The 19,554-nt window shown below is 47.9% G+C and overlaps 1 protein-coding gene and 1 pseudogene across 1 annotated transcript; one reads left to right on the top strand and one right to left on the bottom strand.

Annotated features, from left to right (window-relative positions):
* The first annotated feature begins 2,038 nt into the window (after window positions 1-2,038).
* LOC112921261 (ADP-ribosylation factor-like protein 2-binding protein pseudogene) lies at window positions 2,039-2,657 on the top strand (annotated as a pseudogene).
* A 5,165-nt stretch (window positions 2,658-7,822) lies between these two features.
* Window positions 7,823-16,711, bottom strand: LOC112921010 (keratin, type II cytoskeletal 2 oral-like). The gene is made up of 9 exons (XM_072765087.1): window positions 16,055-16,711; window positions 14,551-14,771; window positions 13,121-13,181; window positions 12,342-12,437; window positions 11,584-11,748; window positions 11,351-11,476; window positions 10,494-10,714; window positions 9,152-9,186; window positions 7,823-8,732 (listed from the first exon to the last, which is right to left on the bottom strand). The coding sequence occupies exons 1-9, from the start codon at window positions 16,709-16,711 to the stop codon at window positions 8,368-8,370; spliced, it is 1,947 nt and encodes a 648-aa protein (XP_072621188.1). The 3' UTR covers window positions 7,823-8,367.
* Window positions 16,712-19,554: the final 2,843 nt, after the last annotated feature.

Below are 19,554 nucleotides of genomic sequence, written 5' to 3'. Positions count from 1 at the left end.
AAGGTGGAACCTGTCTTGAAACAACCAAAAGACTAGTCTAAACAGTAGCACGAGAAAGGAGCTTTAATGCACACCTTTGCCAATCGCTCTCCCCAGTTGCCAGTAAAAGGCAGATTAGGGGAGGTTAGCTGCAGCAGCCTAGCAGCAGGGAAAATTCTTAGGAGTTTATCTCCATCTCTTAGGAGCCAAAGATCAGCTAATAAAGTCTTGACCTCAGTGACCTTGGGCATCACAGTGGAATCCTCAAGAGACTCAGCCATGGTTGGGGGGTGGAGTGGGGAGGGGATGTCTAGAATGGACAGACAAGGTAGGAGGTGGGCTGGGGAGACTGACCCAATCAGTTAGCACATCAATCAATCCCTGTCCCACCCACAGCTCAGCTTTTCTGAATGTCCCAGGCAAGGTTTATAATTAAGCAGATGGCAGCAAGTCATGGGACCCACTCCCTTCCAAATCCCTGCAGAATTTTGTCATAAATCTTTGGTATCAGCCATGGGCTGCCCACTGCCACTGGCTCTTCACTTCCAGGGCCTTCAAGGATCTCAGGGTCTTCTCTACTCTCCCCAGGAGAACTAGCTCTTGCCTGAAGAGAGGCATCCTCCTCATTCAAATCCCAAATAAGCAGGAAACAGACACTGAGATGGAAATTGTGGGCAGAAAATGTACTGGAGTGCTTTTAGGATCAATGCTGTAGGGAAGTGGATAAAGCAGGATTAGTGTTGGAGGGCCATCCACAGCAGACCCCTCATGCTATGGGACTGATCCAGCTTCCATTTCTCTCTTAGCCACCCCGCCTCCCAACTTCATCATCTCATCTACCATTGCAGACATGATTTTAGAGGTGACTCCCCCCACTTGGAACTTGGCCCCACTTCCCTGCAATCCTGTCAGCCCCCTCTGGCTTCCCGGGCCCTGGGCCAGGTTCTGCCTTCCTCACCACTACTTCCCCCACAGGGCACTCATCCTGGCCTAATTAAGAATGTTGCCTAGATTCTAGCCTTCTGAGTGGCTCAGATGCTATTGGAACCCTTGTCTTGGACGAGTAGATTAATAAGAAAAATAAAATGATCATCCAAAGAGAAAATGGACTGAATAAATGGAAACAATTTACAGAAAAGAAAATTAAATAGCTAATATATTTAAAATGTTAATAATTAAAATAATATGTACTATATTTATAAGGTTCAATCTCATTAGCAATCAGAGAAATGAAAATCAAACCTAGGAAACTCAAAATTTAAAAAGAATATCACAGGGGATCCCTGGGTAGCTCAGCAGTTTGGCGCCAGCCTTTGGCCCAGGACGTGATCCTGGAGCCCCGGCATGGAGCCTGCTTCTCTCTCCTCCTGTGTCTCTGCCTCTCTCTCTCTCTCTCTCTATGTCTATCATGAATAAATAAATAAATCTTAAAAAAAAAAAAAAAGAATATCACAGAGTGTTCGTACAACTGGAGAAACAGGAAGTTTTCTATATTATTTGTAAAATTACTAACTGGTACACTCTTTCTGGACAGTAGTTTGACAATATAAATCAAAATTTTATTTTTTTTAAAGATTTATTTATTTTATTTATGATAGACATAGAGAGAGAGAGAGAGAGAGGTAGAGGCACAGGCAGAGGGAGAAGCAGGCTCCATGCTGGGAGCCTGACGTGGGACTCGATCCCGGGACTCCAGGATCGCGCCCTGGGCAAAGGCAGGCACTAAACCGCTGAGCCACCCAGGGATCCCCTAAATCAAAATTTTAAAGTGGCCCAGCAACTCCACATCTCGAAAGTTATCTTAAAGAACGAATGGGACAAGTGTCCTGGGACATGTGTGTTTACTGCAGCAATGTTTATTACAGTGGAAAAAACATACGCAACAAAATGTGTTACATCCACATAATGGGATATTCTGCAGCCATTAAGAATGGTGATCTCGGCCACTGTGACAGCTGACGGGCTGTGGGTCCTGGAAGTCAGGCATGAGGGCCCGGTGCAGAGTGCAGATTCGCCAGCCCTGGCTGCGGGGAAGCCCGCCGGCCAGTAGCCGAGGCCAATGGAGGCCGCAGAAGTCTTGGGAAAAGGGAGCTTCTCATCGTCCATCTCTTCCATCTCTGAAGGCCAATTTGGTGCTGTGGTTGGCTCTACCCAGGACGTTGTCATGGATGCAGGGGTCCGGGTACTGCTGAGAAACCTCATGGACAGATACTACCAGGAGGTAGAGCATGAACTCAGCTGCACACCCGCTTGTACTGAATACCTCTCTTTGGTAGAAAAGTACATTGAAGAGCAGCTGCGGGCGTGGATTCCCAAATTCGACAAGGCGGCGTCCGTAGCAACAGCACAGCACCGTGAAGAGAGGTGGCCAATGACCTATTCAACATGCTGTTCACATTTACGGACTTTCTGGCATTCAGATGTTTCTGGACTATATAGCAGAAAAAGAAGGCCAAGGGCTGGCCTTAAGCAGTGGTTTAGGAGTGACTTCATTGTGCAAATCATCTCCCATGGCCCCTTCCCTAGAGCAATCTCTAGCACCAGCTCCCACCTGCAGCAGTGGCGGCCTCCTGGACAAGGCGGGAATAAGCCAGGAGAGGCTTCTGCTCCCGGCGACTGGAGAACACACCTGGAAAGGCTGGCCCCGTCCTACAGGGCTTATTAACACCAGGTATTGATGGGTCAAAACGATAATTTCCTGAGGCTCCCAGGACGTCTTCTTTTCCTCTTCTATTCAGTAAGCCCTAGTTCTCCTGCCAAAACAGACCCCTCTCTCAGGTGCTTCTGAGAGTCAGACTGCCCTGGGACAAGACTATGTCAGGCGTTCCACCTAGAAGGCCCCTGCCCCCAGAATACATGCTCCTGTGACAAGTAGAACAACACAATCACAACCCCTCCCTGTTCCAGGCACCACTTGCGTAGATCTTCCCCGTGCTCACAGCTCTGGTTGAGAGTTTCAGTCCTTCAAACCCAATGGCCCACCTGTATGGAGATTTTATTTAGGAATTTTGCTGTTATTGTTTTGGGCTTTTTTAGATTTTATTTATTCATGAGACACAGAGAGAGAGAGAGGCAGAGACAGGCAGAGGGAGAAGCAGGCTCCATGCCAGGACCCCAATGTGGGACTCGATCCCAGGACCCCGGGATCATGACCTGAGTGAAAGGCAGATGCTCAACTGCTGAGCCAGCCAGGTGCCCCTATCCTTAACTGCTTTCAGCATCTATTAAATACATAAACAAAAACAAAACAGGAAAAAAAAACCATAAACAGCTGCCCTTGTCTTCAGATTTCTGAAACTCCTCTATATTCAGCCCACCATTATGGGAAAATCAGAACTAGTCTTGGCTGTGGGAACAAACTAAAAAAGGATGTCTTTTACCCAAAAGCTACATATGAAAATCAACTCCTAGACTTAAGTTTGCAGTTCTTTTATCATTTTCTTCTTCTGGTCCTGATGTAGTACCACTGCTGCAAAAGATCTTTTTTTATAAGAATCATTTTGGGGGGGAAAAAATTTCTTTTTCTTTTAAGTAGGCTTTACACCCAGAGTGGGGCTTGAACTCATAACCCTGAGGTCAAGAGTCACATGCTCTACCAACTGGGCCAGCCAGCCACCCCTAAAAAAAAGTATTTTTTGTAGATGAATACTCAGACTAATCTGGTAGGTTTAATCTTAGAATGTCTGTGATTGGGACGCGTGAGTGGCTCAGCTGTTGAGCGTCTGCCTTCAGCCCAGGGCATGATCCTGGGGTCCCGGGATCAAGTCCCACATCGGGCTCCCTGCATGGAGCCTGCTTCTCCCTCTGACTGTGTCTCTGCCTCTTTCTGTGTCTCTCATGAATAAATACATAAAATCTTTTTAAAAAAATGTCTGTGGTTACCTACTTAAAGATCTAAGTATTAAATGGCTGTAGTTTTTAATTGTTGGTGCTATGAAGGCAAAAGAATTTCCTTCTTTGGAGTTACTGTTTTATTGGACACCAATGAATACACACTGTATGCTGAATATAAACTAAAGTTATCCTTTCCGTATAGCATAGTAAGTATTTATGCAGACTCACTTAAAATCCTTTCTTGTATAAATCAACTTTTAGGTTTTGGGTTGGAATTAGGATGAGTTTAGTAAAAATGTGATTCTTCAAGCTGTGCCTTCCCACCTCTATTCTTCTCCCTCCCAAAGTGACATTCACTGGTCTAATGCAGTCTGAATGGAAGGGGGATTCCAAAAAGCTTTAATAATGCTCCTCTGTCTGGCTTAAGTTTGATAAAAATGTTTGGTAGAATATTAATGACCAGAAAACATGTATGCCACACCTCTACAAAGAAGGAAAAAGGGACGCCTGGGGGGCTCAGCAGCTGAGCGTCTGCCTTCTGCTCAGGGTGTGATCCCGGGGTCCGGGATTGAATCCTGCATCGGGCTCCCTGCATGGAGCCTGCTTCTCCCTCTGCCTGTGTCTCTGCCTTCTGTGTGTGTGTCTCTCATGAATAAATTTTTTAAATCTTGTTTTAAAAAAGGAAAAAATGTAGTTTAATCCCCAGTGTGTACCTTTGTGGGCTTTTTTTTTAAGTAAAAATAAGAAACTAAGGGGCACCTGGCTGGCTCAGTGGGTAGAGCATGTGACTTGATCTTAGGGTTGTGAGTTCCAACCCTATATTAGATGTGGAGCCTACTTTTTAAAAAAATAAGAGTCTGCACTGAAAAGTAAAATAATGATCTCCATCTATATTGGTTGTTGTAGAAAAATATCATTTGGTAAGTTTCTTCCCAGCCAGACTGTAAACCCCATGAGAACAGAGACGACATATGCTCTCCTCTCTATTCCTGAGCCCAGCACAATATCTGGAAAATGATAGGCACTCAGTCTAGTTGTTGAATGACTAAATGAATGAATTCCACAATAGATTAGGTGAAAAACCAGTTTGTAAAGCAATATGTATTGTTAAACACCTTATTCTGTAAAAGAGGATACATCTGCCTGCACCTATCTCTACGCATGTGTGGGGGGGGAGGGTGTGCACATGCATACACATAGGAAAATGTCACAGGGAGATGGAATTATAAATCCATCTTTTTATTTTACTTTGCTAAGTTTTATGCATTTTTGCTACAGATATGTGTTGTTTTTATCATAGAGGAATCTTCCTCTATAGGAAGATCTTTAGAAGAAGAGGGAAAAAGTAAGAATAAAAAATAAAAGATAGGGGCGCCTGGGTGACTCAGTAGGTTAAGCGTCCAATTCTTGATTTCAGCTCAAGTCATGATCTCAGAGTCGTGGGATCAAGCCCCACACTGGGCTCCACTCAGCACAGAGTCTGTTCAAGATTCTCTCTCTCCCTCTTCCTCTCCCCACACTTCTCTCTCTCTCTCAAATAAATAAATAAAATCTTTTTTTAAAAAAAAAGGAAGAAAGGATACAGGATAGAGAATGAAGAAGCAGTTGCCTCGAGGAGACAGGATTTCAAGCTTCACTTTGGGAAGGCTCCTGTCACCCCTCTGGCCATTCCGTAAGGTAAATACCTATTCTGCATGTCCTGGCTGCCTTCAAAAGCAAAAAAGTTGCCAAAGCTCTATCTTCACATGGGAGATGAATATGAGGGATTCTTTTTTTTTTATTTTTTTATTTATTTATGATAGTCACACAGAGAGAGAGAAAGAGGCAGAGACACAGGCAGAGGGAGAAGCAGGCTCCATGCACCGGGAGCCCGACGGGGGATTCGATCCCGGGTCTCCAGGATCGCGCCCTGGGCCAAAGGCAGGCGCCAAACCGCTGCACCACCCAGGGATCCCAAATATGAGGGATTCTTAATGACTCAGAAAGCTCAGGACTGCCAGCTCCCCATATACTTAGAGACATTTGATTCTCTCCAGCCTCTAGCCTGGACCCAAAAATGAGGCCTCACCTTGGAAGCTTCCCTGCTCCACCAGCGCATGGTTTAATCCCAGCCTGTGTCAAGAATATAAAACATGATGCTAGTCCCAGAATTCTCCTGGTCTTTGGTCTGGATATCTCTTCTACAACCTTGCCCTTCCTCCAGGTTGCCCAGACTCTTCTTGCCAGGCCTGCTCCGGGCTTCCTCTCCAACACGCCTTGATCAACCCCTTTCTTGATTCCAAGTATCCTGCAGTCCTTCATCACCTCCCTCTGTAACCCCCTCCACCATCTCTCCTCACAAGAGCTCATAAGAAGTTGCCAGGCTCTCAGTGTCAACTTCAGCTTCATCCTGCCTTGGAGTGTGGCCTATTCCCGGCTGCGGGGAGGCAGGTCTGGCTGTCATGACTCTCTTCATTCTTTCAGTTAAGCCCTAAGTATTCGCTGCATGCCCCAGGGCCCTGAGGTAGCACCCAGGAACAAGCTCTCCACACATGGAATGATGGAAAAGAGACTGAGCAACCATCCTCAAACTCTGCTGCTTCCGTCTGATGCGAGCTGGCTTAGTCCAGGGCACTCAGCCTCTACCCAGGAAGTTAGTTAGGCAACAAAGGAGCAGAGCATCTGGGGTGTCTTCCTAGGGGCTGGTGATGTTTCTTATAATGTCTCCTGCTGGCTTGTGAGAGCAACAAACCAGAATGGCCTCTCCTGCTCCCACAGTACCCAGAGCTGTGCCAAGGGTAAATGGGGAAGGGGGCTACCTCCTGCCAGCAGGCCTTGAAAAGATAGGCAAGGATTTATCACACTTTCAAGGGTAGGAACTTTAAAATTAGTCTCCTCCAAGGCTTGAGATCCAACTGCTGTATTTTGGAGATCAGATGAGGTGAGTGTAGGAGATTGGATCAGGCTCGAGGACATGGAGGCCAGGTCCTGGCACTCTTCTTGGCCCATCAGTTAGTGTACAAATGACCTCTCATTAGTCCAGCTCTGCTCTGACTTATGGGTGTGGGGAGATCATGTATGATACACAGTGACTTACACACCAGAATGTTATCATGCTCAAAGGCACGAAGATGGGATTGAATTGGGGCGTGGGGAAAGGAACAGAGACTCCACCAAAGCTGTCAGTTCCCCTGCTTCCTTCAGTGGCTGTCTCATTGCCCCTCTCCTCCCTAGGTTTGGGTTTCAGCTTTCTAGGAACAGCCAGGAAATGCCAGTGTAAGGGCAAGTATGCATCTTCCTCAATCCTAATTTTATACCCATTTAGAGTGAACTCCACTAGTGGCTCTCTTTCTCTTTCTCTTTCCTGAAAAGCTAATTTGGAAGGGAGAACTGGGCATGCATAGTTCTGCGCCTCCATCTCTTAGGATCTGACTGTTCATAGCAAGCTGATGTTCTGCTCTCCTATCTCCCATGAAAGGCCTCACCCCTTAGGGAAGGCCATGATGGCCCTATGTTGTGTCTGCCCGGGTGGGAAATCTGGCCTAATCCTAAGGTCCTATATTCCTTTGTCTTACTTTTTAGTTGGCTCAGAATCTGGTCAGGGAAAAGAGGGTGTTATGCATTGATCCCTCCAGACTCTAGGAGATGTGTTTGCAGCAAGAGAATTCACTGTCTGGCTGACATGAGAGCTGGAGCAAAGGAACCGCAGGCCGAGTAGAATCTATTCTCTTGATGAACTGCAAAACCTTATTTTTCCAAGACTGGATCCAAGAGGCCAACTCAGAGGCAAAGAGGATGGATGGGAAGACCTCCTTGGGGGTGGAGGCCCCCACTTAAGCAACATTAACACTCTTGGACAGACCTATCACAAGAACCCAGGCAAATGGATAAAGGAGAAGACACGACTATTGAGTATCCTTTATAGCCACCACTGAACTTCTGGAAGACCACCATCCACACCTGATTTCTCTCCACTCTTGAACCTCAGCTTATCCTATGACTCCTTGAATGAAAGCCAAACACCCGAATGTGACATACAGTGCAATTTATTGAGAAAAGAAAGTGCAACATAATCATCACCAGAGCATCCACAGCTGGGGGAATTAAAGGGGCAGAGGTAAGTCAGGACATGATGCCCAGATGTGGGGAGGGCACCCTGAGAACCAACAGTCCAAGAGAACTTGACCATTCACCTTCGAGCACCCCCCTCCTCAGCGGGGCTGAAACATGCCTGCTTCAGACCATCAACTACCAGTGAGAGAGAGAGATGGGTCAGGGTGGGAACAGACCAGGCTGGGAAGGCCCATAGTTGTTTGGGCTCACGTACTGCTACCATCTTCAGGAGCCATCATAGGCTCATCTAGAGGCACCACCATCTGGGATTAGCAGCTGGACCTCCCTGGCCTAGGAGAGGTCATGGGGATGGAGGAGCCAGGAAGAAGTTCAGCCCCTTCTCCAGGGAACTTGAAGAAAAGCGAGGTGGAGGTTGGCATTTGTTGATGCCAGGCAGAGTGGGAAGTGCTGTGGGCAGGCCGAGAGGGATGCAGGTGGGCATGGACGCTTAACCCCAGAGGATCACTTGGAGCAGTGCTGGCTGGAGCTGGTGGTCTGAGAGAAGCGGATGTTGGTGCTGCCTCCACTGCCAGACTTATAGCTGCTGCCTCCTGAGGTCTGGATGCCACCAGAGCTGGAGCCAATTCCGCTCTGGCTCACAGAGCTGCTTCCTCCGCTGCTGAGCCTGTTCCCGCTGCTGCCGCTCTGGTAGCCCCCGCTGCTGCCACTCTGGTAGCCCCCACTGCTGCTACCGCTGACTCCTCCGTAGCCACCACTGCTGCCTCTGCTGGTACTGCCGCCTCTGTAGCCACCGCTGCTGCCACCACTGAACCCTCCACGGCTTCCACCAGAGCCACTGCTTGTGCTGGTGACATTGCTGACCACCGCTGCGGAGAACAGGCACTCAGGTTAGGCAAAGACCTGGGTTTGGATGACAACCCTACCCTGCTCGGCTGTGCAAATTTGAGAAAGATGCTCAACTCCCCTGAGGCCTCAGCTGGTAAATGACAAGAGTGAGCCTGGCCCTCTAGTGTCCCCCAAGAACAAGAGCCAGTAGCATCCACAGAAATTTCTGGTTCTCCAACCTAGAGAACTCCCCAAGACCACAGGCATTTTAGCTTTGGCCTTAGAGTTTCCCCACTTATGCTAGCAGGGGAGTGTGTGACCACGGCCTGAGACTCTAGCACTGTTTAGTGGCCTGAACTCCTTGCATAGGCCAAGCTTTCCTGCCATAGGTCAGTCAGTGAGGATGTCTCTGGTCACCCGTTTTGCAACCCAGGGAGAACATTTTTGAAGGGATACTTACAAATGCTCACAGCACTCTGACATTCTCCAGACATCCTAAACAGGGAGAGAAGAAGATGTGGGTTATTTCTGCCATGAGTCATTAGCCACGGAGCTGAGGGTGCATAGCCCTGGGAGCCATGCCCCTATGTGCCCCACTAGGAGTCAAGCCCCCAAAGGAAGAAAGGCTATTCCAAGTGTCTTCATGACCACATCTCCCCAGGAAAAGAGGCTGCTCTGGGGGAGTTGAGATGTTCAGGAGCTTCACCAGCCATCCTGTTTCTCCATCTGTCCATCCTCTTCCCCTTAGTTTCCAGAGCATCTGTTCCGGGCTGACTGCTCAACACCTAACCCCCAGTAGGTTAGCCCCTCAGTGGTTTATATGGGTAAAATGTGAGAAGAGCTGACACCCAACACATGATGAGTCTGAAAATGTCCTGCCCACACAGCCCTTCTTCTTGTGCCTCGTTCTTGTTTATGGAGCAGGCATGTCCACATGCCTGAGCACACATGGAGCATGTCTGTGCACCTTGCCACTGTGTGCCTTACTATTGTCAACCACTCTGTCCTAGTCCCACAATTCCCGACACATACAGCACCATCATCACTCCCACTCCTTTTCATAGAGACTTATATAAAATCCTTAATTTTCCTTCTCACACCTGAGTTCTGCTTCCTCCCTCAGATTGGGAACTGCCTGAGGACAGAGACAATGCAGGATGCTTAGAGCAACTAGCTAGTCAGCAGAAGGATCTCTCAATCCTTGATAGTTCTTTGGCATTTGATATCCACTCACTAAGCCCTTATCTGCTACTTGATACTGTGCCATTTTTTCCCGAGTATGTGTGCATCAGCCCCTTTCCCTATGGACAGCCTCAGGGGTGGAAAGCTGCAGGACTGTCTATACTGTGCTGTCCAATATCCACATAAAGCTAGCTAAATTTATTAAAATTAAATTAAGTATAAAACTCAGTTCCTCAGTTGCGCTTGCCACAAGTCAAGTACTCAAGTGACTAATAGCTACCGTCTTGGACAGCACACAGAACATTTTGTAGTCTCAGAAAGTTCCAGTGGACTTCACTATAACCTTTGTCATAACCCCAAAGCAGTTTTCCTTACTTATTGCTCCTAAGGAGGATCAACAGGCCTGTGTAATACAACATTGATGTCCTGGTAAAATGGAGAATTGGATGATCTTGATTGACCAAAAAAAAATGATGGCACTTGAATCCTAAATTCTGTCATTCAGGAGATTCCTCACTCTTTGTCTGAGTTGTCCTCTCCAATCATCTTGCTCTCTTTCTTTATTATCAAAGGTCACTTTAAAATCTTATCTGGAGAATGCTGACCCCACATGCTCTCACCTGCACTCTTCGCCCTCCAGCAGCTTCCTGTAGGTGGCTATTTCCACATCCAGCGCCAGCTTCACATTCATCAACTCCTGGTACTCTTTCAGCAGCCGGGCCAGGTCATCCTTGGCCTTCTGCAGGGCGGTCTGCAAGCCCTGGAGCTTGGCATTGGCATCCTTGAGGGCCATCTCCCCGCGCTGCTCAGCTTCAGCTATGGCTGCCTGCAGGTTGGCATTCTGGGGCAGGGAGAGGTGGGAGACCGATTTGCATAGTGACCAAGAAACAAACAACTGATCTTTCCTGAAAACTCTCTTCCCCGTTCAGCATCCCTCCATCCCCCACCTTAGAAATTGCAAATGCACGTGGCCAGAAAACGGAAGTCCATTTTGCAATTGGTCTATTTGTCTTTAGCCCATTGAAATTAACTCGTGTCTCATCAAGATAAGAACACTGACTTGCTAGTAAAGGTAGTAGCGGCCTAGTAACTGGCTCTTTTTTGCGAGACTGTTTTAAACTCCTTTGCCTAATTAATCACTTTATTCCAGTGATACAAATTAGCCATTGAGGTTATGTGAAGTGCATGATAAATAGTTCGCTGAAGGCAGATTCTACTGAAATTGTGTTTAAGGCCATCCCTACAGTTGCAAGATTTGCCGGGAAAGCCAGAATGAGCAACAATATCTCCTTAGGGAGCTTTCCAAGAATCCGATTCCAGAAGGAATCTCTGGGAGAATGGACTCTCCCAGAGACTGCTATCCCACATTTGACACCATGAAGGGACAGAGAAAGCATGTGACAGAGGCAGTTATTGCTTCTCTTTCTCCCCAAGGCCCAGAAGACCCTCAGCATCTCTCCATTAGGTCCAGACCCACCTGCTTCTTAACATTCTCAATCTCAGCCCGCAGCCTCTGGATCATCCTGTTGAGCTCCATGATCTCACTCTTGGTACTCTTCAGGTCATCCCCGTGTCTGCCAGCAGTGGTCTGAAGTTCCCCAAGCTGATGGAAGAGAAACCAATCAACATGGTTTTACAGTGTTAGAACATTCTTGATGAAGGTCAGCAAGACCTAAACCTAGAGGATGGGGGCAAGGAGTGGGCTCTCACCTTGGTCTGGTACAATGCCTCAGCCTCGGCCTTGCTTCTCTGGGCAATCTCCTCATACTGGGCCTTGACCTCTGCAATGATGCTGTCCAGATCCAAGCAGCGGTTGTTGTCCATGGACAGGACCACAGATGTGTCACTGACATGACTCTGCATCTGAGACAGCTCCTATGGGGAAGATGATCATTTTCACCATCCCTTGGCCCCAGAAGATGCTGGGAATGAAGAAGCCCAAGAATCTTCTACCAGCAGATATATCCCAACATGGAGCCAGGAATGAGACAGTTAGAAAAAGAAGCTTGCATTTCAGGCCCCATCCCACTATAGCCAAAAGGCTGCTAGAAACCATGTTAAAAGAAAAAGTTAATGTGCAAATATAATCAGGCTGTCAGCCTGAGAGTATCAGCCAGTGAGCTCAACTGTGGGGTTTCCATGGGACTGCAGTAGGGAGGAGGAGTCTGAAGGAGCTAGCTATGGTACTGGTTTAGGAGCCAGAAGGAAGGTGTAGAACAAAATGGACAAGACAGAAGGAAAACAAAGAAGACAGAAAGGGACCCTGGCCCTATGGCCCAGGTCTATGCAGGCTGGGAGACCTAAATGAGCTTTTCCCTGGCAGGGCGTGGTTGAGTTCTAAGCCCTGTTGCTGGTTTGGGGGTGTTCTGCTACTTGACTATCCCCTAAACTCCTACTTGGGAAGCATGTCTGGGAAGATGCAGAAAAGAAGGCTCTGGAGCTTGGAAAACCAAGAATCAAGGAATCACCATCTCATAGAGGGTCCTCAAGAAGTTCAGTTCATCTGTCAGGCTGTCCACCTTGGCTTGCAGCTCCATCTTGGTCATGTACGCCGCATCCACATCCTGCAGGGTATAAAGGCAGGAAATCAGAAACCCAAAAGAATGACCGACTGCCCCTCCATCACTCACAGGTCTTTCCTAAGCCTTTGTCCCTCCTCCTTGTCCCTCCCCTGTCCTCCTCCTAATTTCCACTCCTCACTTTCCCTTTTAAAAGAAAATCAAAGCGGTTTTCTTCCCTTTAGTTGCCTTGACCAATTAAACCCGGATGCTTTAACAAAATATAAACCATATTAGCCAGGCATTGGAGTAAGGGTAGAAAAATCACATTTACTTAACATGTGACTTTGGGTTTGGGATATTATATTACCAACTTTCTGAATAGAAATGAGGGTATTCTTCTCACTACCTCATCTTTATGATGACTGGTTAAGTAAGCTGCAAGTATTGGATGATTGTTATTATTAATAACATCCAGGGTACACTTGTAGGCTGAAAACCTTGATTAATGCTACACATAAAACCTTCATTATTAGTTCACATTACTAACTGATTAATTAATTGCAGTAACATTGTAAGATGTTTTCCTCACCAACAATGTATTTAGAGCAGCTTCCTTCATTTCCAAAAACATAAGGAGAAATGTAAACCCTACACGCAGCATAGGGTCCCTGGGCCCCAGGGCAGCTGACTCCATGGGGTTAGTGCCCAGAAATAGAGCCTCGACTTGCTCTTCCCAGTTCTCCTACCTTCTTGAGCCCCACAAACTCATTCTCAGCTGCATTCCGCTTGTTAATCTCATCTTCATACCTGGGACAGAGAGAAAAACACATTTGGACAGTGACGTTTCAGAAGTAAAAAAAATTTAAAAATGAGGATCCCAAACATGCACGTGGAATCCCCTCACCCAGAGACAAGACCGCTTCATGGGCATGTGACCTAGGCAGTTACACGGAGCTCTGAGTTCAGAAGGTCCTCACATTCATTCCGTCTAATGGCTCTGCGGGCGCCATCCTGAAATTCTTAATAATTTTTTAACAAGAACCTTGCGTTTTCTTTTTGCACTGAGCCCCCAGGATTATGTAGCCAGTCCTGCTTAGAGGCCTTTCAGAGCTCAGACCACTGCCTCAACCTTCTCTGCAAAGTCTGGGAACAGGCTGAAGTGTGGGTAGGCAGGGTGGGGGAAGACATCAAGGAGGCTGACTACTTGCCTGGCTCTACAGACATCACAAAGTGCAACGTGTGTATATGAGATCCAGAGAGGTATTTGCTCAGACGAGGCTTTCTGCCTCTGTTCTGTGTCTCTTCCCATTAATCAGAGTTGCTTCTTACAGGAATTTAGGTTAAGAATAAACTCTTGTCTTCCAAATGCATCAAGGTTATGAGATCTCTACTTGTTAATGACTATAATCTCCCACCCAGGGTCTAGATCTCATAAAGATTAAAAAATGGAAATGGTTCCAGGAGGAGAGGTTCCTGGGCAATGTCAATCCGAGTTGCCACTGGCTTCCCAGAGCTCACCACAGAGCCTGGCACAGAGCAGGTGCCCATCAGGTTTGTGCAGTTGAACCAGAATGGGGCCTCCCCAGAGCAGGTGTGCCCACCACTGTGAGTCCTGAGCCTGGGGATGTCTGGAACTTCCCCCCACCTCGAGAGGCCCTATTTGCCTCTCATAGACCTCGGAGGGTATCAACTACAACCCCGAACATGCAAGAGACTGATTGAAGCTCCAGAAACAGAGTATTGGGCACATTGAAAGAGTACTAGACCATCTGCCAGGAACCCCTGGGAACTACGGGGACTCAGACTCCTGGGACATGCCTCACACCTACTGATTCAGAATATCTAGGACTGACAAGCTTCCAAGGTGACTCCTATGCACAGTAAGTGTGGAGCACTCTCCATCCCAAACAGCTTCTAACTCTGGGAGGATTCTCTCATCCATCGAGGCTAGTATGGAAGGGGGTCTGCCTGGATCCTGAGAAATCTGTCATAATCAGCCACTTAGAAGTCTCAGTCCCCGCCCTCTCACCCCCTTCCACTCAGTCACACTTCACTCAACAAATCCATCCAAGAGTATTGACTGAAGGTATAGTCCGGAACAGTTAAAATCTTAAATTGGAGTTACGCCTTCCTGCTAATCCCCCGGAAGGGGAAACTCCCCATTTGGGGCCCTCACTTCTTTTTGAAGTCTTCCACAAGGTCCTGCATATTCTTCAGCTCTCCTTCCAGATTTCCTCTCTCCCCTAGAGCCAAATCCAACTGCCTGCGCAGGAAGCTGATGTAGGATTCAAAGAAAGGCTCCAGGTTGTTGGGTCCTGAGCCAGCCCCTGTGGTCTGCTGCTGGAGCAGCTCCCACTTGGTCTCCAGGACCTTGTTCTGCTGTTCCAGGAACCGCACCTGTGTTAGGTTAGAAAGAAAAGGCGTTTGCCTCTTGAGTTGAGAAAGGGGAATCATGCATCCCAAAGAGTGGAAATGTGGCGATGAACCTAGTTCAATCTGTAACAGCCTCTGGGTTTTGTTCTGTTTAACTGAGAAGGATGAGAATGTGGACGAGAGAGCCACAATGTGTTGTTGACTCTATACCCACTATTTTCACTTATTCTAAATCATTTAATCCTCACAACCACCTATAAAAGAGGGTGTTATTATCCCCTGTGTAGATAAGGAAACAGAGTCTCTAACACATTAAGTTGCCCAAAGTGGCTTGGATACTAAGTGACCACGCTAAGAGTCACCGCCAGCACTGCCCTAGTCTATGGGAATCCTTCAGAACACAAGTGTAGAAGGTCGGCGTAAATACAGTTATTTGTAATTATTTTTTAAGTGAAAACTTTACCTTCCTACCGGCAGTGAAAATAGTCAACAGGATCTAACTTTTCCTAAGTTGCTTCACATTTTCCCTAGTTGCTTCCCCTTTCAGTTACTCAGCTTATAGCTGACCTGGGTTCAACTTCAAACCCCAGGCTCATTCCCCCAGATCAGCACACCCTTCCCTGCCCCAGCATAGACAGCTCGAGTTAACATCGGCTGGGGCACCTGCGTGGCTCAGTGGTTGAGGGTCTGCCTTCGGCTCAGGGTGTGACCCCAGGGTCCTGGGATCGAGTCCCACATCAGCCTCCCCGCAGGGAGCCTGCTTCTCCCTCTGCCTGTGTCTCTGTCTCTCTCTGTGTCTCTCATGAATAAACAAATAAAATCTTTAAAATATATGTATCAGCCAATATATATATAATATATATTTTTGATATATGTATAAAATATAAATTTATCAACTACAACATAGCACCATTTGGAAAGTAAGTCAGCTGCCAGCACTCGTCACTGAGAGGCAGTCCCAAGATTCTTACTAATGCAAGTTTGATTACCAACTGGTTTAGATTGTCAAGAAGCTGCTTTTCAAGAGAAATCGAATGTTCTTTTGAAAACATGGACCCACACTTAGTTTTCCCTAGTCCTATCCCTAGAAGGAAATCAGAAGCTAAAATCCCTTTCTGTTTCATAGCTGGGAAAACAGGGCCTGAAGAGTAAAACAGACATGCCTGCTGCCTGCGGGGCCCAAGGCAGAACCAGGACAAGAAGCCAATACCCCCGCCTGTAAGCCTGGCGGATCCCACCGGCATCTCCATGTACCAACCCCATGAGCAGCCCAAACCCTCCACGGCACCTCTGAGCTTTGCCCTCACTTTGTCGATGAAGGAGGCAAACTTGTTGTTGAGGGTCTTGATCTGCTCGCGCTCCTGGGTCTTCACTTGCCCAATCTGGGGGTCGATCTCCACATTGAGGGGCTGCAGGAGGCTCTGGTTGACAGTCACCTCCTGGATTCCCCCGGGGAAGCCACCAGGACCACCAAAGCCACCAGGACCAAAGCCTCCAGGCCCACCAAAGCCACGGGGCCCACCAAAGCCACCAGCTCCACCAAAGCCACCAGCTCCACCAAAGCCACCAGCTCCACCAAAGCCACCAGCTCCTCCTCCAAAGCCACCAGCTCCTCCAAAGCCACCTCCTATTCCTCTGCCACCACCAAAGCCACCACCAAAGCCACCACCAAAGCCACCTCCGTAGCCGCCCCCAAAGACACTGCCACAGCTGCTACGCCCTCCCCCAAAGCCACCAGCCCGGGAGCCACCAGCCACGCTGATGGAGATGCTCTTGTTGCCACCCAGGCTGTAGAGGCTGCGACTGCCGAAGCCTCCCGCTCCACCCCGGAACCCGCAGGCCCCTCCACTGGCTCCCCCGGAGCGGGCCACGCTGCTCATCCTGCTGCTGCCTGAGACCACGGCGGAGCGGCCTGAGAAGCCCTGGCTGCCGCCACCAGATGTCTTGCAGACTTGTCTGTTCATGGTGAGAGAGCTTGGAGGTCAGATAACAATCACTTAGCAAAAGCCGAGGGGGATGAAGGGAGAGGATGGGGACGAAGAGGAGGCTGGCCTTTATATACCAAGGAGCTAGGCTTGGCACAAGGAAAGGCAGGCAATTAGCTGAGAGTCATCTTGGGTTTGGTTTGCCTCGCAGGCAATAAGTTACTTCTAGATTTGCAACACACCTCAAAACTAATCCTCTGGACCAAAATGACTTTGCTTTTTTAGCTTAATCACCCAAACTTGCCACAGTTGACAAAAGACTGGAGCTCTCCTCCCTTCTTCCCTGTGATTTCCTCAGGGGGCTTAGGGAACTCAGACAGCACCTGATCCAGCAGGATGAATTGGGTTTTGACACCAGGGGATTAGGAGGCGCTGAGTTCCATGACACAGGGGTGAGGACCAGACAGCTTCTTCCATGTGAGCTGGGTCCCTCCCTGCAATGCCAGAGTGCCACGGCCCGGTAACATGTCATCTGTGCCCACCTTTTGAGAAAAATGTCCAGAGAAGGGCTTGGGGTGGGGGAAGAGGGGAGCAGAGATCCACTCTGGCACCACCTCAGCCAAAGGCTCCATTGGAGCCAGCGCGTCATTGGAGCTGAGCATCTCAGGATAAGGATGTGTGCTGTGTCAGATCTGATGGCCTTAGGATCTCCTACCCCCTCTACCACCTGGCCTGGGTTAGATACCCTACCCTGTCTGCCCACTATACCCTGTACTCTTCCCACTATGTCTTAAAGTAAACTTCTATGTTTACTTGTCCACACCCTTGTAGGCCCTCAGCTCATCAAGGGAAGGGACTGAGTCCTACTCATTCTGAATTGCCAGCTGCTTGCATAGGGTAAGTACACCACTGACATGTGTTAACTGACCATAACCAGTGTCTAAGAATATAAATATCTAGACCCAGGTCTCACCCAAGTCTTACAGAATGAAAATCTTCAGAGAAAAGGCTTGAGTGCCTATATTTTTAACAAGCCCTTCAGGTAATCCTTATGATCAGGGAAGTTTGGGAAGCCCTAGATTAGGCTATGGGTGTCCAATCTGGGCCCAGGAGTTAGGGGGAGGGAGGATGGAGGACCCTTGGTGGTGGAGTGGGTCCACTGACTCATTGCTGTTCTAACTTCTGACAGCTCAACTATCCCCCATCCCCATGCCAACCCGCGTCCACACCCAACCACGCCACACATGGCAAGAATATGTTCTCAGGTTGTTATCCACATTCAAGACTCTACAAATATGACAGAGCAGGAGGAGGTGATTCTAGACTCCTCAAGAGATAGGTGGTTGAGGGGCGCCTGGGTGGTTTAGCAGTTGAACATCTGCCTTCGGCCCAGGATCGGGTCCCACATGGGGCTCCCTGCAGGGAGCCTGCTTCTCCCTCTGCCTGTGTCTCTGTCTCTGTCTGTCTCTCTCTCTCTCTTCCTGTCTTTCATGAATAAATAAATAAAATCTTAAAAAAAATAGAGAGATATAGGTGGTTGATACATCTCCAGAATTCCAATCAAATCAGCGGTGAGCACTCTGTGGGCTGGTTTCCAGACAAGGGATTCTAGGGCAGAGGATAGGTCTGAAGATCCTGAAGTCAAGCAACTTTAACTATTCTACAGCTAATTCTTAATTTTCTGCTCTGCAAGTTTGTCTAGAGCCAGTCTGCCTGGTTTTAATCCCAGCTTCACCCCTCACTAGCTCTTTGACCTTGGACAAGTTAACTTAGCTTTTATGTGCCTTGGTTTCCGCGACTTTAAAATGAGTATTATAATAGCAGGTCCTTCACGGGCTGTTATGAGCATTATGTTAAATGAGTATAAAATGTGTATTGTGGTTTGGGGCACCTAGTAGGACACCGTACACCGAGCTATCATTGCTAGTACTCTATTGCAAGTACTCTAGTACGTGGCGGAAGGAAATAACTTAAGTTTAGCCTTGGCTGTTCTCAAAACAACTTTGCACATCTGAGCAACCCACCAAAGGATGAGGAGCAAAAGAAAGCTGAGTGAGGCTGGAGAGGAAGAAACCCAAGCTGGCATAGTAGAGAGCAGGACCTGTGCTGGGAGGGACTTGGGTTGGTGACCCTGGGCTTTGATTTAACACATTAAGTCTGGGTTCTAATCTGTCAAATCCTCTTTTACCTGGTGGTTTTGTAGTGAGACTCACAGGATATGACATAAGTGAAAGTCCCTTGAAAATTACAAAATGCCACACAAGAGTAAGGTCATTGAGGTCTAACAGGAAGCCTGTCATCAGGAACTTGAGAAGACCTGGTTCAAATCCCTTGTCTACCTTGTGCTAATTAGTGACCTTGGACAAGGTACTTGCCTTCTCTGAGCCTCTCTTTCTTTATTTGTAAAATGAGGATTCTATCCTACTTGCAAGATTGTTTTGGGATTTAAACAGGGTCCAGGAAAAAAAAAAATGCTTGGATTTTTTAAATCAACATTATCTATGCGTAGACAATCCATGAAGGGGATCTGTGCTGGGTTCTTGAGACATTTACTCCACCCATCAACTGAATGCCAGTCCCCCTTTGTGAGGTCTTTATTCACATTCTTTGCAGTTCTCCTAAAAGCTGATCAAATGCCTCCCTGGGAAGAAAGCTGAGCCAGGCTCGCTCCAGGTGAGAGCCCAAAGCAAACAAGAACAGACATCCGTGTCTCTGATTCCCTTCCCCTCCCGTGGCTCCTTTGCTGAGGCAGCAGATGGCAGTTTCCTGAGTGTGGTTCATCTCTGCCACCCTGGCATATGCTGCAACGGAGGGATAGAGAGAGGCAATGGGCAGGTCACAAAAGCACAGGTTTGGGTTGGGTTGCCCATCCCACATCTCCT

This window comes from Vulpes vulpes, chromosome 8, assembly GCF_048418805.1.
Source record: "Vulpes vulpes isolate BD-2025 chromosome 8, VulVul3, whole genome shotgun sequence".
NCBI lineage: Eukaryota > Metazoa > Chordata > Mammalia > Carnivora > Canidae > Vulpes > Vulpes vulpes.
The sequence above is the reverse complement of the archived record's forward strand: the minus strand, read 5'-3'. Positions and strand labels throughout refer to the sequence as shown.

What these genes read in the sequence shown, in the direction of transcription:
- LOC112921010 (XM_072765087.1), bottom strand. Translation starts at nt 16,711, where the DNA reads ATGAACAGACAAGTCTGCAAGACATCTGGTGGCGGCAGCCAGGGCTTC. An exon ending in AGTTTGTGGGGCTCAAGAAG is followed by an intron (nt 12,438 to 13,120) that starts GTAGGAGAACTG and finishes TATACCCTGCAG; the next exon opens with GATGTGGATGCGGCGTACAT. An exon ending in TCAGAGTGCTGTGAGCATTT is followed by an intron (nt 8,733 to 9,151) that starts GTAAGTATCCCT and finishes TGTTCTCCGCAG; the next exon opens with CGGTGGTCAGCAATGTCACC.